This window comes from Meleagris gallopavo, chromosome 7 (assembly GCF_905368555.1).
Source record: "Meleagris gallopavo chromosome 7, MGAL_WU_HG_1.1, whole genome shotgun sequence".
NCBI lineage: Eukaryota > Metazoa > Chordata > Aves > Galliformes > Phasianidae > Meleagris > Meleagris gallopavo.
Window position 1 is genome coordinate 1,835,755 of NC_139410.1, and position 27,303 is coordinate 1,863,057.

The 27,303-nt window shown below is 40.0% G+C and overlaps 2 protein-coding genes across 9 annotated transcripts in view; one reads left to right on the forward strand and one right to left on the reverse strand.

Moving 5' to 3' along the window:
- Positions 1–3,462: 3,462 nt before the first annotated feature.
- HIBCH (3-hydroxyisobutyryl-CoA hydrolase) overlaps positions 3,463–27,303 on the forward strand; it is a 37,979-nt gene continuing 14,138 nt past the window's right edge. Inside the window, exons 1-8 of one of the 3 annotated variants that reach the window (XM_085227520.1) lie at positions 3,474–3,605; positions 4,373–4,442; positions 5,131–5,271; positions 6,460–6,544; positions 7,418–7,498; positions 9,355–9,407; positions 23,374–23,452; positions 26,252–26,397. In XM_085227520.1, the coding sequence (XP_085083646.1) occupies positions 3,574–3,605; positions 4,373–4,442; positions 5,131–5,271; positions 6,460–6,544; positions 7,418–7,498; positions 9,355–9,407; positions 23,374–23,452; positions 26,252–26,397 (687 nt within the window). In that variant the 5' untranslated portion in view covers positions 3,474–3,573. Of the gene's footprint in view, positions 3,606–4,372; positions 4,443–5,130; positions 5,272–6,459; positions 6,545–7,417; positions 7,499–9,354; positions 9,408–23,373; positions 23,453–26,251; positions 26,398–27,303 lie in introns of all 3 variants that reach the window. The other 2 variants (XM_085227521.1, XM_085227522.1) reach the window with 2 other exon arrangements.
- AKAP19 (A-kinase anchoring protein 19) overlaps positions 21,028–27,303 on the reverse strand; it is a 48,906-nt gene continuing 42,630 nt past the window's right edge. For 5 of the 6 annotated variants that reach the window (XM_085227526.1, XM_085227529.1, XM_085227527.1 and 2 more), the window contains 2 exons: positions 22,013–22,121; positions 21,028–21,520 (listed from right to left, as the gene is read on the reverse strand). In XM_085227526.1, the coding sequence (XP_085083652.1) occupies positions 21,510–21,520; positions 22,013–22,121 (120 nt within the window). In that variant the 3' untranslated portion in view covers positions 21,028–21,509. The remainder of the gene's footprint in view (positions 21,521–22,012; positions 22,122–27,303) is intronic. The other variant, XM_085227525.1, reaches the window with a different exon arrangement.

A 27,303-nucleotide genomic window follows, 5' to 3' on the forward strand; every position in this document is an offset into this window, starting at 1 on the left:
CATAAATAAACCTGAATTTAATTTCTCATCAGAGCACAAATTTAGAGTAAATAGTGAATTAACTGATATTCTGGGATGCTGCTATTTCAAGAAGTCCAGCAGGGGTGGTATTTTGAAATACGGCTCCATACTGTGAAAACCAGATGCCTTTTTTTTTTTTTCTCTTCCTACATAGCAGCAGCTCTGACTCTTACCGAATCAGGAGAGCAGGAGCATAACAAGAGACAGGATGACACAACAGGATGCAGCACAAATATCTCTTGCTGTGCAGCCTCCTGGAGGCTTGTCTGCAAGCTTCCCTGAGTGCGGAGCGCTGGCTGCCACATTGACTACCAGGGAAAAATAAACACCGTTTCATTCTTTCCAGTCCTGGGAAACTCAACCATAAGAACTAATTGTATGCCTGAAGACACTCTCAGCAGCAAGTTATCCTTGAGTATTTTTTTTCTAGTCTACTAGAAGTAACTGTCCTACCAACAGAAAATTCACTTTCCTCTGGCCCCATTCCCACACACTCTCCCTACAGCTATTTCCACCCACACTGCAGCTCTTTTTAACTGTGTTTAAAAAGCAGAGAGAGAAATGTACTGCTGCTGCTGGTGCTCCTCCTCCTCAGGTGGGCGGGCTGGTGGCTGGTCAGTCTTCTGCAGCGTTTCTCATCGCTGGATGCGTGGGAGGCCGGGAGCGGGAGTGGAAGGAAGGCAGGCAGTGGGAGGCAAACAGCCCTTTCCCACCTGCACATGTGTAATTACACGCAAATGAAAAACTACGGCGATACATCTGCAAACAGAGCTCGCCACGCTGTGAGCCTAAAAGTTATCCAACCCCTTGGGTCTCAAAAGCCAAACATGGGGGTGACCGCCAGATCTCCAGGAATTTTTCATCTGCTGAGAAAAACAGACCGGTGGGGAGCAAAGGGGGAAGGAGAGAGGGTGTTCCTTGCAGTTATGGTTTTGCGTGTGGTGGTGGGTGGTTTGAGGGGAGGAGTGACAGATTGCTTGCGGCAGCAGGGAAGAAAGACGTAGGAGGGTGTTTGCCCAGGGTCCTGTCTAACCCAGAGGGTACCGGTGGGCGGACGCAGCACGTCTAAGCCAGGGTGGTGGGAGTGCAGGAGCCCACTGTGGATGGATGGATGGACAGACCTTACTGGAAGGCTGTCCCGGCTGTGCCCACGCAGAGCGCCTGCTGCGGCAGCAGCCACCCCCACGCCTCCCCAGTGCCCTCCGAGGCCAGAGGGAAATGGAAAAACTGCTTCACTCCTGCAGTTTTATCATGCCTTTGCTTTCATCTTTTTCCAAATGCTTCTACTTCCCCACCAGTAAAATGCAGGATAACCGGTAAAAGGGGAAAGAGCTTCCCCCCATTTTTGTTAGGGGAGAAATTCGATTCTGAATGCCATTTGCTGTACACTCCTCCCAAATCTGTGACTTCAGAGACTATGTGGATGCATTATCTGACAACGCTCTGACTAGAAGCCTGGGGGAATAGAGTCTCTCCCTGTGGGATTACTCGAATAACAAACAAAAGCAAAAATTGCTTCTCCTTATTACTTATGTGTTTCCTGTGTTTCAGTCCTTCCCCGGGCTGGCTTATTTTTAGAGAGCGCAGATTAGTTTTCAATTTATTTTAAGCCAAATTCTGCTCTCACTGAAGCCAGTGGCAGACTGTCCACAGCAGACCTGAGCCTTCAGTACTTACTGTCCACATTGGAGCAAGTACATATTTAAGCCTGTTACACGTGTTTTACAGTGTTGTCAGCAAGGGCTGAGCTGAGGAAGAAAGAAAGGGGGAAAAAAATGACAAACAATTTGTGGATTGTTTGCCAGTACAGAAATAATCAGTTGGCTGGGATGAACTGGAGATTCCCCCACTCTATTCTTCAGCCTTCACTCATTTTTCCTTCCCTTTGTCTACTGTAAAGATGAATTACCTGTAAGGATTACTTCCCACATTATCCGCACACAGAAATTAGATGCTAGCTCTTAGACCCATGGAGGAAAAAATACAGTTTACTGCAAACCAAGATGCAGTAACACAGGATGTGATGAAGTACTTGCACCATTTATTATCTGGTCTTGGTGAAATACACGCAGAGCTCTGAGGCAAGTAACTGAGAGGTACTAATTAATCATTAATTAGACACATAGAGGTGGCATACAGAATGCAGCTGAGCTGCTCTTGGAGTCCTTGGGAGCAAGAGCCCCTACATCCTGATGTATAAGTTATATTTTTCCAGAAAAGAAACAAACAAACAAAAACCCCAATAACCGAACAAAAACAAAACCCCAAAACATCTGCTCAGCTCTGAAGTCCTCCTACAGTCAGCAATTTATTTTCTCTTTCCAAACCTGCTGAACACACTGCCAGGAAATTTCTCCACAGGGAGGAATTACAACCTGCCTATCCTTCTGGCTACTGTACTTGCACGCCCTGAATTCCTGGCTTGGTGACTGCAGTGCTGCTTACTCTAAAACATCCAGCCTCCTGCTGGTCTCAGCTAATAGTAACACCATCCACGAACTCCCTAGTTTAAGGTCAACCTCATTCAAATTACTTCCACGTAACCTCATAATTTTCACTCTTTTTCCTACTTTTACTTACTTTTGTTTTAAAATAAAGTAGAACGCTAGCCTCAAGCGACATAGCTCCAGTCCTGCTTGAAACCAATGCGGAAAGAAAAAAATAATAAAGACAACATTAAGCACCTTGAAAAGAAATCAGTAGCTGCTGCAAGACGATGCTTGCGGTACTTCATTATTTACAAAGCAGCGGGCCCCATTTTCCTTCTACATCAGACATACATCTGGGAGGCAACAAAGGAAGGCCATTATGTGCACTGAAGCCAGGTGAAGATGAAGCAGATGAAAATCAGGATAAGTAGAAAGCGCACCAGAGCAGCGACCAGCGTTCTGGGCTCCCAGGCACCCACAGCCCGTGTAATCGTGCCCTGATGGCAGCCTCGCCCTTCGCGTGCAGGTGGAAACTATGCAGGGGTTTCCAGGAGCCGCACACAGGCTCCTCCAGCTCCTACCCGCAATTAGCTTCCACGGGCTAATTTCCTCATTTCCACGGCACTAAAGCAAGAATTACTCCACAGACAGGCGCAGCCCCTAAGATCTTCGGGCACCAGACACAAAGTGCAACGACGTTACCTGCTCATTAAGTTCCTGATAACCGGGCTATGCCCCGGTGAGATGCTACCTCATCCTTAATGACCTTTAAGAACACAGACGGATTAAGGGCGCGGTGCAGAGCAGGCAGCAGGCGGAGCGCCTTCCCCCCACACGGCGCACGGCCGCCCCCTGGGGGTCAGCGCCGCACGCTGCGCTCCGAACCAGCGAGGCTTCTGTTGGCTTCCAATACAGCTGTAAACGAGAACAGCCAGCGCCCAGCTCGCTTCGGTGACATAGAAGCGAGCTAGCTACCACCAGGCAGCGACCACCGCCTCCTCGAACCCACGTTCACCTTTCGGGACAGCCCCCCCCTTCAGAGTAAAGTTACACGAGTGCCGCGCATGCGCCAGCCCCGCCTTACCGCTGCCGATGACGGAGACCGACGGCGCCGGCTGCCGCAATGGCGGCCCGCGTGCTGATGGCGCCGCGCAGGTAACGGCCGGCTTGTTCCCGCGCTCCCGCCTGAGGGCAGCGGCGCCCCGCGGTCTCCCCCGCCCGGGTACTGCCGGGCGGCGGCTGTAGGGCCGGCCGCCCCTCTAGAGCTGAGGAGGGGTGGGAGTGTAGGTGTCTAGCTCGGGTTCGGCTCGCTTGGCTGCGTGCGCTGCAGCAGGGTGCCGATGGCAGTCGGCTGAACTCTGAGGTTGGGGGACCGTGACCTCGAAGGGGCCATAACATGCGTGCGTGCTAGCTTGCTACAGCTGAGTCCGGTCCCAAAAGATGACCTTGTGGAGGACGGCAGGCCGCCAGAGTGTGCTGCCGCTGCACGAGCTCAGCCGGGCTGCTCTGTGTGTACACAAGGTGCTGAGAGACAACGCTTTTGTCTAATGTTAACATAAGCCCGGCGCCTATAGTCAAAGTCCAGCGAATGCAATAGCTCTAAATCATTAGAGATGCTGCTACTTAGCAGAAATAGCCCCCGGACTCCTACTTTCCTTATTAGAACCCAGACTTGCAACTTCAGAGCTTGAAGCTGGTTAAATACACAAAAAGCATATACTGCTGTCTGCCATCTATATAACAGCATACAGTGACATCTCCAACCAGTTTGATCTCAAGATTGTTCTTGATTAAGCAAAACTAGAACATAAAACAATCCTGACTAGGAAGTTTTCAGAAAACTCCTGAGCTATGCAAAGTTCTGCGTGCTTGGGGATTGTATAGCTATTTTATAGCTACAGCTCTTAACATTTCTCTTTCAGACTGAAGCCATTTAACAGACTGCAAGTAATATTACAGCACTTGGTAAGAACAGCGTGTTGTTTGACCAAGGTGGGAGCTTTTGGGACTCACTCCTGAGACAGACAGCATGTGCAACTTAAAACACGTCTGTCCAGAATGCTCATGCATACCATTTGAGCATAACCTTGCCCATATCTTTGAGAACTCTCTTATAACTGCCTATTAAATCATAACTCAAAGTCCAGTTATTTTGGCCTTACCTAATTTTGTGCTTTGTTTCCATGCTGCCTGCCTTGTATTTTCCCCTTAAATATCATTCCACTTAGAAATCAACCATGAAAACAGTTTAGTGAGCAATTCTCTGCTGTTAGAAATTATACACAGTCAAAGCTGTGTGCACATGCTGGCAGTTTAATACCACAAACCTGAAAGATACTTGGAATTCTTACTGTAATTGTTGCAGATATTTTCAAAATGTCTGACTTATACAACCATAGATTTTTGCTTATTTGTTTGGTTTTTAAGTATCCTCAGATGTCTTTGTCAAACAATGTATCACTCAAGATCTTGTGGGAGGTTTTTTGCATTAAGTGGTTTCAAGAGAACTTTGTAACAAGTACCAATACTTTAAGTACAGTGGGAAAGCCTTAGCAGGGAATTCAAAGTGTATATTTTTAAATCTTAAACTGTGAGCTTTGAGTATGTTTCCATGAACACTCTTGTATGCTACTTAAGATATCAAAGACATTTGCTTTACGTAGTGTTTTTGCACTTACAGAAAACATGTCAGCATACCGATTCTGCAGCTGATGTTCTGTTGCAAAAGAGAGGAGGCGCAGGAATAATAACTTTGAACAGACCCAAGGTTCTCAATGCACTAAGTTTGAGAATGATCCAACAAATTTATCCACAAATAAAGGTGAGTAGCTGTTACATTATCAGATGCCAGTTTTAAGATTCAGCCTGACATTTCTCACACATACTTTGTGAGATCACTGTCCAATGAGCTCAGGTCTATAGGATGGAAACCAACAGACAATTTTAAGCACATTAGAAAAAGATGTCAAAGCAAAAAACTGTCTGACAAAAAGTTAAGTTCTAGCATCTACACAAATAAGACACCCATAATAACACCAGGTCTGAATCAAAGGCAAGCAGCTGTCAGCATTCATACATTCCTGTTGGCTACACCCAGCTGGTTCATGCATGTGTTCCAAGCTATACATATTCCTAGCCAAGCTCTTAATTGAATGCATGCTTGACTGGGAGGCTGCATAGTTGAAACAAAAGATACAAGTCATTAGTAAGGAAGTTGCTTTTAGTTTTGTTCCTTAAAGAGTAGCTTTATGGAGTTACAGGCTGTGTTTCTAAAGATAGTGAAGTAATGTGACATTTTAAGCACGCAAGTAATCCTTTTTTAGTTGAGTTATGTTATTTATCATATTCAGGAAGTCAGACATGAAATACCAGTGTAGGTTAGTTACCTGCATTTGTATCTTGGTAGATGGTTTCATTGCTAATTTATGCATTCTTTGAAGAACATTTATAGAAATACTGTATCTGTAGTACTGCATACTGACTTGATTTGAAGCACAACCTTTAAAGATAGCATTATTTTCAGTACAGTTGCTGGTACACAGAAATATCCTGTCACAAATATGTCTGTGCACAAAATTGACTCGATCCAGTCCATGGCTGGCACTGATTGCCATCATTTTGACAGTGCTACACATCTTCAGTTCAACAGAACTGACTAATTTGAAACACAGTTACTGTATCTCCTGCATTCCTAGTTTTCTCCCTCATCATTGCATTCCCCTTGAGATTTCCATAAGGCCCTGCTTTAGGGCGAGCTGCATGTCTTCACAGATTAGGAGCTCTCCATAAGCAGCTGTGCTGATCTCCGGAACCAAGGCTGAACATGACAATGGAGAGGGAATCAGAGATTCCTAAACAAACACATATTGCCCTCTGACTTGCTTTTAAAACAAACTACTTGAAGTATGTTATTTTTTCATAAAGCAAATCATTATCATGTACTGTCCATAGACAGTATATTTTTATGCATAGCCTTTAATCTAATGTGGGAACATTTACATCTCTTTAGGCTTGGGAGCAAGATCCTGAGACTTTTCTAATAATTATAAAGGGAACTGGAGAAAAAGCTTTTTGTGCTGGCGGTGATGTTAGAGGTAAGGACTCTGAAACCAATTCCTATTCCTTCATACGCTGTTCTAACAGCTCTCTCATGATAGCACAGCAAGATGTCAGAAGTCAGCAAGGCTCGTCTCTCACTGTTTTGTAACACGGGTCCGTTTACCTGAGTCACAGTAAATAAAGGAATTCAATCCACACAAAGTAGTAGCTGTGAAGGATGTGTCAAATGCTTGCTTATGAATAACTGGCAATAGTAGCCAATCAGTACTGGAAAGAGAGGGTTCTTATCTTTTCCTTCCCAGTGTTTCCTTATTGACTGCTTCTCTACAAGACATTTGAAGCGTCTCAATAGGTAGCTCTGTTGCTATTGAATAATTTGTGTCTGACATTTGACTCAGAGATGGGAAGATACATAGCTGAATCAATGTATTCATGACTGTTCTGTAACTACATACAATATGAAGTCTCTAAACAGTAAGAAATGGTTGTTTAAAAGTTTATGTAAACGAGCAACACAGGTGGTTGTTAAATTACACCCCACTCTTAACATTTTTTTCCATTTTTAGTATCCAGTCTTCAGTTTTAAGTGGCTGGTCCACATAGTGATATAAGATCACTGCAAGCAAGGTTGCCGACCATGACAAGAGGTCTTATAGTGCAGCAAGTATACTGTACTCTCTCAAGAAGTACGTGACAAATTCCCCATCATAATGGAAGGCACTCTATTTTGATAGTTTATTTTCATATTTCAGTTTGGTAATTTTGGTTGCCCAGGTAAAATAAAGCAGGATTATGTTGTTGTTTGCTGTCAGATAAAAAAATTCTCATGTAGTACTTATTTTTGTGCTTTTTTTTTTTAATGTTCTATTAATCCTGCAGTGTTCTTAAGAACTTTTATTTCTCTTAAGCTATTGCAGATGCAGGAAAAGCTGGAGACAGAATGACACAAGATTACTTCAGAGAAGAGTATACACTGAACAATGCCGTTGGTATGTCTTATAGCTAATTTTAATGCAATATAGCTTTTCTGACAATGGCTTAGAATTTAAGTTCACTTTCTCTCTTTTCTCATCCATGAGTGATAGCATAATAGAATGTCATTTTATTAAAAAATGAAGTTCAATACTAGTTACTAGTAATGTAACATGTCATTTTGATATTTTGCATGCAGTTTCTTGTGTATAACCTTTCACAGCTACCCCATCCCATCCCATCGTTCTTGGTAGTTACAGTTCAGCAACGGGTGATCTAACTGTTAGATTCAGACAGATCAGTTCTGGATTACTTATCCTTGATCTACTTCAAAGGCATAAAGAGATAAAAATATACACATGGAAATATCATTAACACTCCAGTAGACAGCAGAAGATCAAGTTATTTTAAACCTTTCCATTTAAGTAGGCTTCTCAAAGGAATGGACAAGCTACGAGATTGCCTTAGTTAACTGCAAAGAACCTGGGGCTAAGCAGTTTTACAAGTTAGAGAATAATCAAGTAAAGGAATATTGATATTAAAGGATACTAATTCTTTTGGGAGGAAAAAAAATTAATGTAATAGTTAGAAAAAAACTAATCAGAACACATTTTAATTGAATACAATTTGGTTTTTAAACATCTGGAGTATCTAGTATTAGCCACTAGAGGAGAGGAGGTGAAGATGTTGGAGAATAAACTTACGTTGCTAGAAAAGTATAGGATAATAGTTACTAGAATAAGAATGTCTGAAAAGCTGTTTTTATTTCATTTGCCATGGTTTAGCATTTTTTACCATGCTTTCTTGCTTTCAGCTTGAGGCTTCTTGTAAAAGCTTAGTATTGGTATAGCAAACATTGCAAGAACACGTATTCAAATGCTTGTTTGTTTGTTTTAAGTGATTAGGATCTTTTATACCTGAAGTGCATATAGTTACAAAACCTAGATTTTAGGTAATTCTAGCATGATTGTATTCCTTTAGGATTGAGATTTCTACCAGAAATAAATACTTTGTGTTGCACTCTACGACTTCAAATAGACAGGGAAGCTGCTTTCATTGCAATTGTTATTGGGAAGACATACCTTTAGGGAAATTTAGTTCAAAGACTATCATCTGGAGCCTATGTGCTATCTTATATGTTCATGCAAGAGCAAAGTTAAAGATTCAGTTCTCTTATTTTGTGAATAATAACCTTAAAGACTGAAGTGCCTCATAGCATATTTTGTTTGTTTTTAAACATGGGTGTAGAGTTGCAGCAGATACTTGTATCAGCAATCTGATCGATTCTGAGAATGAATTTGAGTTGTTCCATAAACAGTAATTGAAAGCATCAGGTCATCAGTTTCTTACCTCCTAGAAGCTCCAACAACATGAACAGATAAAGTCACAGTGCTTTAGGATAGCATCTTGACTTGCACCACATTAGGACAGGAGCACGCAGCAGAATTGGCAAGACAGAACACGTTCGCATTGCAGTAGCTGGTAGTCACGTTTTAGCTTAAACCTACTCGGGCTTTGTGCTCAACTACTGGTACACACACTGTACTCTTAATCCAAGTGTAATATAGGGTGAAAGGGGAACTGTTGTGTTCAGCTTCCTACAAGGCCACTTACGATAGCGAGGTAAAGCTGAATTATCCGGAGCTCAAACTGACACTTCATGTTCTCTTACAACACTAGGAGTGTACTAAGTCAGCTGCTTGGCTTTTCTTCATATTGCTTAATAATCACATGGAGCAGCTTCACTGTAAGAAATATATTTTAATAACGATTTTCTGTCACTCCTGCTGAATTAAGACATGGGGAAATGTATAGTTAACCACATTCTATTTTTTTTTTTTGGAGAAAAACCAATTTTGTACATTTCTTGTAGGCACTTGCAAGAAGCCATATGTTGCACTTATTGATGGCATTACAATGGGAGGGGTAAGTTATGTACCCTGGTATTATACCTGGTATAGATTGTTTTAAAGTAATATAATGTCATGTACCTGAGTTGCATGAAGTACACACAGTATTTCAAATATTGCAGTTGAAAAACATTTATATCTAAACTTTTTGCATCTAGCTTGTCAGACTCAATTGCTGCTCTTCTACCACTTCTGTTCTGTGATCTCTAGTGCAAGTAAATCCTCTGAGGATCTGGCAGCAGTCTTGTCATTGCAGCAAACACCACCCCACGGTTTTTGAAACACGAGTTTAGTTTTCCACTCCATTTTTAATTTTATTTTTATATAGTTGTATTTTCTAGTAAAGGACGGTTTTGAAAACACTAGGAAAACCTCATTCAAAGCTTTATTTTAACAGATGTCCATACCGTCAGTTCTGCATTTTTCTATCAAGTGACCTGGAAGTGCTTTTACTGTCTCACCACTCCATTACTTTCAAATAATGAGTTACAATACCCTGATTTTCTGTTCCAAAGTTGCACCTTATTTTTAAAGCGTATGACTGGAAGAGGCTCCATCACACTGTGTGCTACACTCAGTGCTAATAGTTGTTTTAGCAGTTGCTGGTACTAAATAGTGTGAGTAGGCAAAACCATGCTTTTCTACTTCTGTGTGGCAACCATTTGATCCATGTGCATCATAGCAGGGAAGAGAGTACAATAACTCAGAGTTAATTTCAACAATGACTTGACAGTGATGGCTGTATGCCATTTTGTCACATAGATTTACAGGTGCTGACAAGTATTTCTGGACTGCTAATTACAATTGCTTCAATACAGTTCTTGATAGAGACTCTTCTTTTTCCTGAAAGTTAAGATTTGAAGGGGCTCTGTGTTATGGACTATCAGTAATTATGCTGGAAAGCTGCTTCAGTGTTTCTGCTGCCTCTTCACTCAGTCAGTGAAATTGTTCATTTGTTTTCATTTTGAATGTTATAGGCCAACTTATTTCATGAAATTGACCGTTTTTATTGGGTTGGATCATAGAGTTCAAACCCCCTCAGATTCAGATTATTGCCTGATGTACACTGAGTTAGAGGGAACATTCCTTCCAAGAAAGAAATTGCTCTTTCTATCTGCAGAGGTCTATATAGCTGTTTTAACTTGGATATTTGAAACATGGCCTATGACTTAGGTTCTGTGTAACCGCTCACATCTGAAGAGGACCTTTCACTGCAGAACCTGTTAACTACAAGTATTTGTTGTCTTACTGGGAGAGAGAAAGTCAGGCTAGCTGTCTAGACACTGTTTTGGTTATTTGTTTGGATTTCTTTCTTTTTGAGACCAACTCTTCAGGCGTTTTTGTTTTACCCTTTTCTATGCTGCAGTCTATTCCTCTGCACTCCTTATTGCTCTAAGAAATTATGTCATCAAGTAACTTGGCTTTAGGCAAAGTTTAGCACAAGTACGGGGTGAGCATTGAAGACCTGTGAAGCTTGACATTAATTGCTTTTGTCTCCCACCTGTCTGAAAACATTAGTGTGGTAATAACAGCCTAAACCACTACTTTGCAAAAGGCGTTTTGCCTTTTCTTACCTCAGGCCTTATGAAATAAAAATAAATAAAAAGATGAGATGAACCACATAGTTGCAAAGCCTGTATGCTTTGATGGTAATGAAGTGTGTGTATTAAGAGTTTTGTTCACTCATCGTTCTGGTCTGCCAGGATTTTGGTTCTCATTGCTCTATTTGAGCCTTTGCAGTACCACTTCAAGGTCTCAGACTCGGATTATAGTTGACTTTCATGTTACTACAATAAAGCCACCCAACATAGTCTATTTAAATTAAGTTCATCAGAGACAAGGTGCAAGAAATAGAACACAGCATGGTCCTTCACCTGTTGTGACTCTTAAATTTCTCTTTCCTTGCTCATTTTGTCCATTTTGGTTCTGGACTTTTCAGTTAATGATCTGAATAACTGACATTTGGTCTATTTACTCATTTATTCTCTGCTGCTTAGCCCCAATGATCTTGCTAGATGCTTTTATTAAGAAAAGCCAACTATGAGGAGCTATGAAAATAAAACTGACCAGCAGCCTAAGTATTTTAGAGGTCCCATAGATTGCTCAATATGATTGTGAGCTACATGCAAATGGAGTGTTCAAAAGGCAAAGTAACCTTGAGTGCTGTTTTGCCCATGCTAGTAGAGATGCAGTTCACTCCAAGATAATGGCCTCCCTGCAAGAGTGCACCTTGTCATCAACACTTATTTTTCTCCTCTCATTTGCAGTCCATGGAGGTATCTGCTGATAGTTTAATAAAGGAGGCACAAAGTTGTATTCCATAATACCTATCTGGATTTGTGTGTTGTGTTAGTTTTGAGTTGCCTTCCTTTCAGACAACTGTTCTGATTGGAGCAAGATCAGGTTTCATTTGTCTAAACGAACCAATGCTTTTCCAAGAGAAATATGTTAACTGCCATCATATTTAACCCTCTTCCCTACTGCTTCCAGCGTTGGCAACCCAATGAGTAATGACCTTAAACTTGAGGCTGCAGTGGCTGTTTTCTGTTGTGGTACAAAGGCTTTCACTGTAGCAAGATTTTTAGATTAGGCCCACCAGAACAGCCCTTTAAGTTGCCATATTCATAGTACTATCCTGTTCTGCTCCTACTGTAATTATTCACTGTGACTGCATTCATACAAAGGGGCTATTCATGTTATAATTAGATACTCTGTTTTAAATTATTCTGATGCCAGTGATCCGTGTTTTTGACACAATCAGGTCATACTTAATCTATTTCATATGCTCACAGTCTGACTGTCTTAGTCCTACAAGGGGGAGGGAGCACTGGTCACTGACAAACCACAGTAAACAAACAAGGAAATAAAGCTAATGACTCACATTTTATTTAGAAGCTAGTGGTTGAGGTTTGGGCTTAATAATCATGAAACCTTCAAACACTTCAGATTGACTCTAGGCTGCTTATCTATGAATAGACATGCAAGAAATCAATGTTAGCTGTATTTAAGAATGCAAGTGCTCTTTTTGTGTCACTATGATTACGTAGTGCACTGGTGTTCTGATTACTACTTCAAAAACTAGTCGTGTATTAAAAACTCAGTTACTGTGTGCTCAGATAGTTCAAGTTGCTGTTGATTCTTAACTAGCTTATATTTGTAATAGAACCTGGAATTCTATCTTCTGAATGCAACTGGTTCCACTTCAACACTGCTTAGAAGCTGCTAAGTGGCACATGGGGGAGCTAAGCAGCCATCAGGTGGGGCTATGGAGTTTATTTTCTGCACTTTCTACCAAGTCCTAGAGCTCATTAGAAACTGAATTCCATCTAAATGTGTTCTTTAATCTTTTACCTATTTAGCTTCAGGATTGTAGGCTCAACTGATAATATCTGATGAAGCAGATTTGGTGGCATTTTACTAGTAAAAATAGTTAAACAGTCTGTGAATACTACATTTACTGTTAAAGGGTGGATGCTGTTGAAGGGCATGGCAGGCATATACTTGTGTTGCTACAAATCAATAATCAAATTGTAGCTGCCCTTTATCCAGTCTTTTTAATTCAAAGAGAACAACCTGAGCAGAATATTTAACAACTAACTGAGATATTTTTAATTGTCTGTAAATAAATTTCTAAAATTAAGCTGCTTGGTTCTATTAAAGTCCCAGTCTTCTGGAGACGAATAGAATGCTTTAAGCCCCATCAAAAAAGCCTGTTTTTAACTAGGGTTTTGTCACTTAAGTTGCTGAGTTGGAGAGGAATATTTTTAACCTGTTTCCTAGCCAAATGAAATGAGTTAGATTGATTAGAGTATTGGCTTGGCAATGTTAGAACTTAAAATTTAAGGGGAATACTTGTTAGCATTCAGTAAGGAAATTGAGTAAGAGTAGATGGTGGTACATCCTATTCAAAAGGACTCAAGAGGACACTGCTGTTAGTTTATTGAGTAATCTGTAAAGGCAAATACAGAGCACTGTCTTCCTTAAATAAGATGATTTTGAAACCACTTCAGCTAGGCTTCATTTCAGAACCAGTGCTAACACTAGTTATTATAGTTACCTCTGTATGCATCTATGTTTTTCATGTTAATTAGGCACAATCGTTAGAAAGGCCTGCAGTAGTTGGGCAGTTGAATTACCCATCACTCAGTACTGTTGCAGGTTTGTGAGCTTAATTATTTCTAAGGCCAAAGTAGGTCCTAAAGTATTTCCTAGTAAAAGCTGTTGCTCATGTGGAAGTATTTGTGCCTTTGAACCTCTATATACAGGATTTAAGCCTTCAGTCTGACCTGATACACAGTTTATTTGCTAGGTTTATATTAGGAAGTTAGACTTAAACTAAGAAGTGTAACCTAACCCTTCACAATTAAGGCCTTGAGTTTAAGCATAAGAAAACAACTTACTGTTGAACAAATCTACTTAATACAGTAACATGCAAAACTTTAAGGTTGGAGGTAGAGTTTGGCAGGGATTCCAGTTCACTTAAGCCCTTTCTGCAGCCCTCTTCTTCGAGTTATTCTGACAATCTTATTTCCTGCTAATCACATATGGAGAGATTAATGGGAGGTTAGAATTAGAACATAGCTTACAACTTGGAGATTTCTCAGCCTTGTTTCCACTCTCACTCCCCCAGGTACCAGGTGACATGGTGATAGCATGCAGTGCTGACTGCTTTATTCTCAGCATGGAGAGACCTCACACGTACTTACTGTCAGTATAAGAAAGCAACTTGTGAATTGACTCTTTGGGCTCTTGAGTGGCTTTCCATTAGTTTTGTCAATACATCACATATCACATATCTTTTTTTTTTTTTTGCAAGGGCCTATCAAGTGAGAGTCTACATCTAAGGAACCTATATAAAGCATCCTTAAGGTAACCTGAAACAACTCAAATAGTTTTCTTCAAGCCCGTGTTAGTCACTCAGGTAGCAGTGTCCAGTTTGTTAAACTTAGACTACAGAAGAGCTTTATTATTTTGCACTTAAAGAAGGGCTAGACATAGCTTGAAGACGGATTAGCAGATTTTCAACTAATGCATTTACAAGTCTCCAACATCAAGAATAGATTTTTTTCTAGACATCCCACCCTAATGGTTCATTTTTCTCCCACAACTTCCCTCATGCCTGATTTAAAACTTAAGTGCTTGTAGTCAACTCATTCCTGTCTTACTCACAACTCATTAAGAACCTTTTGAGGTACTTTTATTCCTTTCTCCTAGCCACTCTACTTTCACTGGATAAGACTAGTTGTTTGCTCTTTATTATAGATAAAATGCATTGGCCTTCTTGCAAACCGCTGGAATCACTCCAATTCCTGCACTTAACAGTTCATTACCAAAAACCAGACCATATTTCAGCTGGGGGACTCATCAGCACCAAATAGAGCAGAATAATTATCCCTCATGCATTATAGAGGTATTCTATCCCAGATAGCTCATGCAAATCACAAATGCTAGGAGGCCACTGCATCTTCGTATTCTTTAAACCATTACTCTTGCATTGCAATGCTATTTACTCTTTTCCTTACTAGGCAATTCCTAGCTCTTCCTTGAATAGAATTTGTACATCAAAGAGTTAATCCTGTTGAATTACCCTTTACCTGATACACAACACCAAAATACGTTTCCTCCATTTGCCATTGCCTTTTATAGCCCCAACACAAACAGGTTAGGCTTCCCAGGTATATTAAACATAGAGGCTACACTTCTGCCCTTTGGTGCCCTCTGTGGCATGATATCCTAATAAGCTCTTTCTGCAACAGCATTGCATTATTACTTATATTAAATTTATGGTTGCTGTATGATCTGGAAAACATCAAGTCATCTGTTGCATAGAAAACAGGCTTGCAGTCTCTGTATTTGATTTTACTTCATTAAACGTAGCTGCTTTCATTTTGTTAATTTGTTTTATCTTTATTCCAGTTTCTCTTAAATGAGATTAAATCCTTATCCCACCTCAGTCTTTATCCTCTCAAAAATGTAACCTCAGAGTTAAATAGAAAACTCAGTATTTCATCATCCAAGCAGCTAATGAAAAATATGAATTAAGCTTTTCTTAATGGTAGGCTTCCACAGTGCCTCAGATGAGGTGCCTTCTCTTAGGCTGAGAACTGCTGATATCTTAAACATTTTGATGTCATTGTGCCTTCTGTTCCATAGCGATATCATCTAGGCTGTGTTTTGTTAGTTTGTTTACTTGAGGAAACTGCTGTGTAAGAGGAGATATCATCAACTCCACAGCTCAGAACAGGAAGCTTTTCTATGATTTTTTCTGAGCAATAACATCATTTTAACTTAGACCACAGCCATTTACCAAGTGGCCAGCATTACAGATAGGAACAACTCCTTCCATTGCGGAGGAGTTCTTCCTTTCTGGATTACACATTCAGTATCACAACTGCAGGTTGTATAAGGTGTAAACTGAGTACCTCACATACAGCTTTAACTTCTCATTCTGTCTGCACAGTTTGCTTTTCAGCGGAAGATTCTAATGACTTCTATTGTTAGAGGAGTCAGAGTCCTCTTTTGAGTCAAAACCCAGTACATACATCTTTAAGGCAGAAAACCTCTGAGCTGACTTTGGCACATCAGCGACATAATTATCTGCTGCATCACATAGGGCCTATTTGTCTTAATGAAGATTAGGATAGGATCTAGGAGAAACATACCGTTTTACTGCTCTTCCATAAAGAGGAATACTTCTTTTAGGTTTTTACTTGGCCTTAAGCAATAGACTCATCAAAATTCTGAATTAATTTTTTTGGACGAGTTTGTAGTGTTTATTTCAACTCAAGCCTGGCATCTTATTGAAACTACCTTAAATGTTCTCACAAGTTACAGTCCCACAAAGGAGACCCTTCACACTACCTAAGTATCTACAGTCAGTTTTAGTTTAATTTATACCCTAAAAGCTGCCCTGAAGTAACTGTCACACTAAATCTGGATAAGCTGCTTTCCAGTTCTCTCTGCCCTGCTCATCTAATTCATGTGCATGTACTGCAGAAAAAAAAAAATACACAACTTGTGGCCTGTTTGTTGCAGTTACTGCAAAACAGAACAGATTTCGCAAACAAGTATCTCTTGTACCCTGAAACAAACCTTTCTGATACTTACTGGCATACTGCTTAGCTTTTGTAATATAGGATGTTGAAAACAGCACTGGAAGAACTAAATGAGATTCCCTCTCTGCTGAAATTACAGTGTCCTTACCATCTGGCATGTAGTTCTGCCTGCTAAGCTCCTCTGACTGATCCTGGACAAATGGCACTCTTGGCTTTGTAACTAATTGAACCAACACAGCAGCAGTTTTTGACATCAGTAAGAAATAACTACTGAATTCTCTGTGATTTGCACATAGCATTATTCCTCAAAGGGCTAATTACAAAGCACCGTATCTTAAATTATAGATTTGATAATCATAATGCTACAGCAAGTAAAACTCCACTTCCCTCTCACACCTGCAATGACTGAAATATTTCATGTAAAAATACAAAAAGGAATGATACAATTATTTTACACCTAGAAAGGAAAGGAGACTTACTTAACCGACATGGCACAGGTGTTATTATACAGTTGTACTGCACTTAATTTTTTCGTATCACAGATTAAATGCCCTTTGAATTTCTGTGCAGTGTAACAAGGTAGTGATCATATCATAGAGCAAACATCTGAGGCTCAAGTTGAGGTTTTAAGGTATACTTCCTAAAGAGGTTTGTGTGCGAGTGTGAAGCCTCTGCACGTTTGCATGAGGTTTCACCCATAGCTTTACGGAAAGCTTTCCAGCCCTTGCACTGCTCAGTGTCTTAGTGGAGATCTGCACACTTCTGCATGGATTATTCTTTCCACTGGATACCACTTGCTCTTGCTAGAAGTTCCACTACTTACCTTATTTCTAGGCCTTCACATAGGGTCTCATATTGAATGTGTTTTCTCATATCATTATTTCCCCTCTCCTTCCCTTTGTTGTAGATCAAGAAGTAATCGGAAGAGAATCACTCTTCCCTACTTCTTCATCCTTTCATAATCCTGATAAGCTTTCCCTCTTCTTAGAAGAAAGTAAATATAGGTTTTCTCCTTCAGTTAGTTTTCATGTCTGTTTACAAATCATTTTTTGTTCCCAGAGAAGCAATCCATTGTGTCAAAACTCTCTTAAAGTGTGCTTGTTCCCTAAATAACTATGCTCCTGATTAAATAAAGCTCTGCTGCATGAGTAGAACACCACAAGTAGTATTTCTTCAGTTTCAACAGAAAACTGAAAAGCTGAGTTGTTTGTTGGTTACACCTTTCTACACCCCAGCCTTCACTGCAGATATTAAGAGGTGCATATTAAACCCTCTACAATTATTTTTTGCAGCAGCTGCATTTTTAGGTGATTCAAGGGAACCGAGGGACATCTTGTTTCCCAGAATTTTAGAAATAATTTTAAAATCAAGCTGGTCACTAAATTTAAGTCTTAAAAAATAAAATACAGTTGTGAACAAACAACAAGATCAGCCTCCTTACTGCAAAGGTACATGTTTGACTGCCCCTACTGCTTGTAAGTATTTGGCATTTGCCATCAGAAGGCTGGATGCATACTAGGGGATTAACTGCAGGTGTTAATAACAGCTGCTGCAGACAACTACCCTAATAGAAATAGTTCAAGTTAATCATAAGTTTCAGTTTGTGATAAGAAAACAAAAAAAAGAACATTTTGAAAGCATTATCTAAATTCCACTCCTAAAGGACAGGCATTGATGTGCAACATTGTCTGTTTGCTTAGATTTCAAGTTACATGGTAAAAAAAAAAGTTGAACTACATAATTATTATTAAAGTAGTTGAATCAAGTTTGTTTAAATAACTAGGAGTCAGGATAGCAAACTAGACTCATAGATAACAGCTCTGCTCACAAAGAAACAAAACAGTTTCTAACAGGCTCTCAGCAACACCGGGCAAAGCATTTACAAGTAGGCCAACACATACAGAAAGAAGAGTCAGACTCACCAGCAGACGAAGGAACTATCTAACCACACAGCACATCTCAAGAAGCAACCCAAGAGATGCTTTCCCTTCAGTGGCTGGCCTTTATATGAGCCATGGGGTGTGCTCCACTCTCAGCTCACCCCTTCTGGGTGATCACAGGTGCAAACAATTTGTGCTCCCTGGGTCAGACACAGCCCTTCACCAGGTGCTCCATCCCCACTTCAAGCCCTAAACTAACAGTTCCCCTAAATCACCATGCAAAATATTCGTAAATTAGAGTGGTTTTTTTTTATTGTCATATTTGAATCTGTGGCACTGATATAAGTAAGCTTTTGGAAACATGCAGTGTCCTGTGCCATGAGGCATCAGAGTATTCACCAAATACTGGCTAGCATTCATAGCACAGACTACCTTATCGGTTTGACCTTTTCCAGGCCATCAATCCAGCATGTCCGGATCCCTCTGTAGGTCCTTCCTAATCTCAGGCAGATCAGCACTTCCTACCAATTTGGTGTCACCTGCAAACTTACTGAGGGTGCACTCAATCCCCTTGTCCAGGTCATCAGTGAAGATATTAGGTGACTCCAGACCCAATATTGCCCACTAGAAACACCATCAGTGACTGGTTGCCAGCTGGATTTAACTCTGTTCACCACCACTCCCTGGGCCTGGTGCTCCAGCCAGCTTTTTACTCAGTGAACAGTACATTTGTCCAAGGCTATGGGCTGCCAGCTTCTCCAGCAGAATGCTATGGGAGACAGCATTTGTTGAAGTCTAGCCTTTCCCTCATCCACCAGGCAGGTCACCTGGTCATAGAAGGAAATGAGGTTGCTCAGGCAGGACCAATTTTCATGAAACTTTGCTGGCCGGTCCTGATCCCCTGATTGTCCCGCACATGGCACATTTCTCTGATTCACTAAGTCATCTTGCCCATATCTATGGATAAAAAATGAACTATATCATTAGAAATGGTCCATAACATTAATGATGAACGAAGACTAATTTTGTATTTTTTTTTTTATATCTCTTGTGCTTTCTTAGGCAGTGATTCCTTTGCAGTATTAGTAGTCCCTACACGGGGAAGTGTCATTTATGTTTTTGCTGTGAGACAGGTCTGCTTTTCTGTCTGTGAACAGATGCTTATTCAGTCAGTAACTCCAGTGCGCGATGCTGCAGGTGAATATAAGCACCACTGAGTTGTGATATGTTTCAGTGGGATTTTGTTGTGGTACTGGTTTCTGCAGTATCTTCCTTAAGTACGGTGTGTTCTCTGACTGACTAACCTGGGTCGTCATTCTCAATTGGAGATAATAGAGCCTCTCATCTACAACTTAGCTTTGAAGATTTATAGTAGCTGTATCTCATTGCTCAATTTATATCAGTAATTATAACTTTTATTCCACTAGAAGAATATTAAGGTTTTGTATTCACCATAAAAAATGGAAATCAATTCTAGATTTTCCAAACAGTGCCACATAATGACATTAGAAATACGGCATTGAGTAGGAAATCATGTGTATTGAAAGTAAAATTCAGGTATCTTATTGGCTTTTTCAGAAACCAGTTTATGAATTTGACCAGAAATATGTAGAAGATTTGTTTATATTATTATATTATTATATGCCTTTTTCAGATACACTGACTCTAGTAGACAAGGTGTAACACACTGTATTTATTAGTATTAAGATATTAATAGCTACGCCTATCTATCTGTAACAATACATTTTCAGACCACTATTTCTGCTTTTATGTCTGCTTTTGATTCAACCATATAGAAACACTACAGAAAGGTCAATTAAATAGGTTGGTTGTTACTTAACTCCGTCTCTTTATGATACAAGTTTTAAGTGTCTCTTGCAAAATGAAAGCATTCGGTTGCCAGTGGGGGAAAAGTTTCTAGCCGGAATTAAGGTAAATCATCTGGATTAAGAATCAAGCCTGATTCACCATAGAAATATAATGACAAAGTCATTTACGTTGGAAAAGAACTTAAAGATTCTCCAGCCCAACCATCACCTAATACTTCTCAGTCCACCACTAACCCACACCCCTAAGCACCACATTCCCTCGTCCCTTCCATGCCTCCAGGGATGGGGATCCCACCTCCTGCCTGGGCAGCCCATTTCAATGCCCAGCCTGCACTTCCATGAAGAAATTCTTCCTGGCTGCCAATTTAAACCTTTGCTGACGCAACAATTTGAGGCTGTTGCCTGATGTCCTTTAAACTAATACACGTCTGTCCTCTGGATTAGACAGAGAAGGTGAATCACGTGCAGTGAATGCATTAACTGTGTGGGAAGCTGCACATAAACATATAACATACAAAAGCACACGATCATCAGTTTAAGAAATCACTGGGCTTTGTACTGCACCTTCAAAGTGTTAACTCGTTTTTATCTCCTAGTTTTATCTTAACGTTGGATTATTTTGAAGTGGTCTTCAAAGAAGTATAGATGTACGTGTGCCATTTTCTTTACAGTGAATAAGGAGAAAATGCAATTTTAAACATTTAAATATGCATCTGAATTAAACTCTTATCTGTGCTATAAAACTTGAGGGCTATCTCAAAAAGAAAACAAATCCAATTATGGCCAAGTCACATGAGAGAGTGAAATCAGATTTAATTACTTCTTTCAAAAGAAAATTACTTCTTTCAACCTTCTATTAGCAAAACTCTACAGTTATTTTTATCACTATGAAAAGGAACAAGTTGGAAGAGAGGCTGTCTTCATGGAGTTTGCACTCCATTCTTTATTACTTAGTTCTCAGCTGAACATGGCAGTCCTTCCTCTTATGCAAACTTCTGATTGCCCAAAACATAGGCCAGAAAATGTTTTATGATAGAAGGTGCTTGTACTCAGGATTAGAAAAAAACCCACAAGGTTATCATTAGAAAAATCAAAATGGACTTGATTTATTTTATTTCAAGTTACCTTTATAAAAATATTGTCATTATTGCTGAACACGCATAAAAATAACAGCAGAAGTATTGTGCTTTCTCTTGCTGTAGGAAGGGCTTTACTCAATGCAGTGGAAATAATGCTGCTATGACCTTCAAAGTATTGGAAGTGTTGAAGGCACAATTCCACTTGATTCATGAATTCCAGAGCTTTTTTATGAGTGAATGAAGCTTCACACAGAGGGCTGCTTTTCCTTTGCTCCTCAGATGAGATCTACAACCAGTCAAGTTAGAGAGGGACAGGTAAAGGATAAGACATTGATTGTACCCTATGCAAGTAAGATTGAAGTATTTGTCTCCTTGAAAAAGAAGTTCCTCATGTATGGACTTGGCTTAGTCTCTGGATATCACATAAAATACAAGGGCCAGCAACCTTAAGTGTCTGTTTCTCAGGAAATTAGACTGGAAGCTTAAAAGCTTCATAAATTCATATTAAAATCTGAGATTGGCAGTTACTCATTTTACAGGGAAAAAAAAAGAAGCTTGAAGATGTTTTCAAATTTAATCATACATCACCCTGATGGAATAAATGGTGGCAATTAATTTCTTGCTGGGCAGAACTGTACGGGAGGCCTGGAAAGAATGCTTGAGAATGATGCAAGGAAATGGATGTCGTTTTTATTAGCATGAGATAACTTGAACATTGTAATGCAAAACTCATCCAAAGAACTCTAGAAAAAGTGAAATGAAAATACATTCTACTCACTCCTTAAAAGCGTATCAAATATGTAATGCTGGTCCAAGCCGGTCTTAGAGTCCTGAGGGAACTGGCTGATATTCGTGAAGTCATGGCAGTCATGTGAAGGCCCTGGTGACTGGAAAAAGGGCAGTGTCACTCCTGTTTTTAAGAAGGGTAGAAGGGATGACCCAGGGAACTGCCAGCCTGGGAAGAGTGATACAAAACAGCCAGCATGATTCTGTCACCCAATTAATCTCACTGTTTTTGCTGGAAAGTACAACATATCGTGAAGATGAAGAACCCTAGCTGCATAATGTGCTGTTTTTCTTAATATCTAAACAACTGGTGATGTTACTTAAAACTTGATAACGGAAATTTATCAGTGAGAGGAAATTAAGTAAGCTGAAACAGTGGAAATAAAGAAATATTGGTATAAAGACACTTCTCTTGAAATATTCAAAAGATAGCATTTGTCTCTAAGTAGAATCTAATGCAGATTTTATATTGATATGTGTCCTGTAGATGGTTTTAAAAAGTGAGACTCCTTTACCCAATTGTGGTTGTGTCAAGTATTGCCAGTATTCTTGATGGAAGTGACCTGAAAAGTTGTAATTGTTTCAGATAACTGTTTCTCTTTAAATATGTCACTTTGCCTGTCGAGCACTTCTCTGAATGAAATTCACCTTTTGTGAAATGAAAATGCAACTTTTTCTTGTGCCTTGCTGCTGCTTTCTGCCTAAATGAGGCAAAGGGAGTTTGATACTTAGCACTGTGGGTTCTCTTTGTGACTTGAAGAGCTGCAGTCCCCAGGTTAAGCTGATTTGAGTTTCTAACCACAGACTTGGAGTTTGAATGGGTAATGACTGAAGACTTTTCCTGCTTAGAATATTTCTGTATTGATAAAGTTGGTAATCATCACATAATAATAATAATAATAATAATAATAATAATAATAATAAAATATTGTTCATTTTAAAGGCGTTATAGTTACAACTTCAAGCAACTCACATACATTCCAAAAGCAGTGGTTTTTTTTGTTGTTGATAGTTTGAAGCATGTGCAAAAAATGATAGATGAGAGAACACAAGCAAAAGAACGGCGTCTCCCTGAGTTGTCAAATGGACAAAGATTCACAGTTACTGTCACTTTGGGCTACTTGTAGTTAATCTCCATATGAGTCAGCAATCTTTTAAAGCACAGAAAGCTATTTCAGTCAAATCCTAGAGGCAGTATAATGCTTTGTCTTTGAACCCGAAAAGGCCTTTTAATATTTTGTCGAGATGTGCATGGAAATCTAACATTATTTAGTTGTAGAGGTAGCATAGGATAATGGTTGTGATTATTTTTCCTGGTTGTAACCATTTCCTTGGTTTGGGTTCCATGTGCAGGGAGTTGGCCTCTCGGTCCATGGACATTTCCGAGTTGCGACTGAAAAGACAGTTTTTGCAATGCCAGAAACAGCAATAGGTAAGTAGATTTTAACAGGTTATCATACATCAATGTGAGATCACCTTCATGTGAGATCATTCATGTTCCCCTTGAAGGCAATACTGGTAGCATCAGACATGTACATCCACATAGACTGTATTACTGTCTGTCTTCTGGACACTTGTTAATTCTTTCTCTGTGTCTAATTCCCACCTCCCTGCTTAGCTGCAAAGTTTCAAGTTATACCCCTCATGTAATTAGGATGAGATGCAGTTGACTGAAACTAACGGCTGTATTGTAAGTATTTTATAAAGGAGCTGGAAATGACCACATTTTGAAAGTATTTTTTCTTTTAAATCGATAAGAACTTGTCTCAATTTTGTTGGTCACTGAGGTTCTTGAAACAGGCTCTAAATGTCTAGCTTGACAAAAACTATCAGGATGCAATTTGTTAAAAATAGAAGTAGATGTGAGGAACTAAGGATTTGCTATAACGTGAAAGCAGATAAAGTCAGAAGATCCCAGTGCAAATGAGTTAAACCTTATTATAATTGGGGCTCAGCATGAGACAAACCACCTGATCTGCACTGTTAATGAAACAAATGTTGACATTCTCTTTTTTCTCGTGGACTATCACTGTGAGGTCCATTATAGTTGTGTACAGATTATGTACAAGATAACACAGTTAGATTGTTCCTTTTAAGTAGCATCCTATAACTTTTACTTTCTGATGTTTGACCCTACAAAAGCTTAGTCAACTTTGAGATGTGTGATAGAAAATTTTATGTCCCTGAGCTATGTAAACAGAGCGATAGGCTTCAAGAAAAGTCAGATCACAGTGAACCTTCATGTGAGATCATTCATGTTCCCCTTGAAGGCAATACTGGTAGCATCAGAGTATCCACATAGAATGTATTACTGTCTGCCTTCTGGACACTTGTTAATTCTTTCTCTGTGTCTAATTCCCACCTCCCTGCTTAGCTGCAAAGTTTACAAAGATTGCTTAAGAAAGACTAACGGTGCAGTTCTTTTGCATATAAAATTATTCTAATAATAAAGACACCTTCATTTTCTTCTTCAAAGGTAAATACGCACGTAGTCTTATGCTAACAAAGATGATCTACTTTACATACATTTTCTGTGTATTCAAGGACTTATTTAAGCAAAAACAGACTGTGAAGATGCATAAAGTAAAAGCTTAGATCTTGCTTACGAGGGAAAGTAATTAAAACCCTTTTAGAATCAATTAAAGTAAAACCACTGAAATCTGTTTGGATTTAAGGGCTTAGCTGTTTTGATCTTTGTGGTGTATGTTTAAAATGTCTGGCTGCTGAGGGACTGTATTAGTGGAATTGTTTGTACGTTCACTTTCAGAAGACATTGTACCTTTCTAGTGAAATGAAAACAGTGCTCATTGAGCTGCTACATTTTCACAGCTACTTACACACACCACCGTAAATAAAAAGTGACATTTATATGCCATTTTGGAAATAAGAATAAAAGTTCTAGATGGTAGGCATTTCCTGCTGATTGATAGAGATAATGTTGGAATGCAGATTAAATGTGGGGGGGTGTGGACAAACCTTCCCTGGTGGGAAGAACAACAGATGAAAGTATATTGTCAGAAATGGGCTGCTGGAGTACTAGCATGTTCTTGGATATTTAACCATTCTATAACTTTCTGCAACTCATTTACAAACAAAACTCCAAGAAAAGGTGAGGCGTCAGAGCTCAAGTTGCAGGTCGGTGTTACAGACATGGGCCTCTGGCCTGGCCTGCCCAGTGCACATTCATTTTCTTTTCAGACAGGGATGTGAGGATCCCAATAGCTAGCACAAAGATCTGGGAAGCAGTATTGAGAGAATTAAGGGAAATACTACAGGGACAAGAGGAATAAAGAGGAAAGGAAGAATTTGAAGAGGAAAGGAAGATGGGATCCTTGCATGGGGTACAGCAGAGGCTCTCGTGGACTGCTCTTAAGCAGGTTTAAGTGGATTAGCTGCACTCTTAACTAACCCTGCTTGTCCATACTGCTCTAATTAAAGAGATCTTCATTTAGTTTAGTTTTACTCACCTCTAAAGTGACTTCAATCAATCAAATTATTTAGAATTAACTTTCCCGCGTATAAATCATGAAGATGGGTTTTCCTCTGAAACCTTAAGGAAATTCATGGGACCACAGGGAGAATAATGCTTCAGCACTGATGCTAAAGCATGGGTATTTTAATGGCAGCAAAGAAGAAAAGATTGTTACAGCCCTGATGGATAGGGAGAATGATGTAACTGACGTTTTTTCTTTGCAATGGATTTGTGAGAGAATTTTCATTTTGAAATGAAGGAGTTTTTTTGCAATAGTAGGGAATCCAAGAGGAGACAGATGAGTAGAAATATGAAATGAAATGACGGTCTTTGCATCAACATGTCTCAAACTGAGGAAGGACGATGCAGAGTAGCCTATTCATAAAGTGACTATAAGCGAGAAAGAACGTAGGTGATGAAATAGAGGTAATACAGCTTAGGGCTCTGAAAGGCTGCCAACGAGACAGTGAGTATTTTAGAAGAGCTGCAAATAGAATGAAGACAGTTGTCTGGCACATCTGTAAGTTATGTGCCAGTAGAAATGATGCAGTTTGGAAGGTGTTCAAGAGTTTGCTTTTGGGAAGGGTTTAGATGATAGAGAAATTTGCAACCAAGTCAGAGAGAAATCGTGACAGGAGAGCTGTGCCCAAGTTAGAGGTGGAAGTGAGACAAGCAGAAATGCGTGCTGAGTTAGGTGCACGTCTGGGACAAGTTCTTCTCCCCTCATTTTCTTTTTTGTTTTGTTCTGTTTTATTACAGGCCTTTTCCCTGATGTAGGTGGAGGTTATTTCTTGCCAAGGCTTTCAGGAAAGATCGGCTATCTCCTCGCACTGACAGGATTCAGGCTGAAAGGAAGAGATGTGCTAAAAGCCGGCATCGCCACGCATTTCGTGGAATCAGAAAAGGTAAGCTGCCAACTGGAGCTCAGCAGGGCTCAGCCTGGCACCGCCGTGACAAGTTGGAGTGGCTCAGCACACCGGTATGCACTTAGCAACTTGTGCAGAGGTACAGTCACTGTAGCTGGCCCTGCTCTGTGAATGGAACTGGAAGGTACTCTCAGGTGTCACTGCAGTGCTTGCTGGCTTGTGACAGCTTTGCTTGAAGAGGGAGCAAATGCCGCTGTCATCACGATTCTGCTGTTTAAGGGCATGATTTACTGGGCATAACTTTGTCACTTCAAAAGTGGTACCATATGTCTTCATCTTGTCTTACTATCTCTATCACATCCGTCGTTTGCTTTCTGGACGCAATCTAGACAATGGTATCTGAAATAAGAGGTTATTTACACAACTGCAGAGTCTCTAATTTAGATAACGGCCAATTAATGTGTTCCTTATCAGTCTCCTTAATAACATCCTGTTTCTTACAGTGGCTGTAAGAAAACGTAAAAATCAGCATATTTGATAAAGTCGGTCATCATGTTCCTGTACTTCAAGTGGTTATAAGTGTAGGAGAAAAGACATCTGGTTCTCTTTTGCCAAGAAAAGACCAATGACTGTCAGTGTGGCTGCACCGTTGGAGCTGGCTAGGTACGCAGGCTGGCAGATACCACTTGGAGCACTATGTGGTTGCCAGGCTTCCTGCTCTCAGGATGGCTTTACCTGCCCCAGCTGCAGCATCAGGAGCAGAGCTTTTTGCTAATCACTGCAGACATACCTAAACCTAGGATCAGCACTTCTGAAAAGTGAACTCCAGCTCACTTGGTACTTCTTTAAGACTTGGCAAAAAGATTGTGTGCTTTTTAAATTATTATTATTACTATTTATTTTAATTTTTTGTAATAGCTGCATAGTTACAGATGTATATGTAAT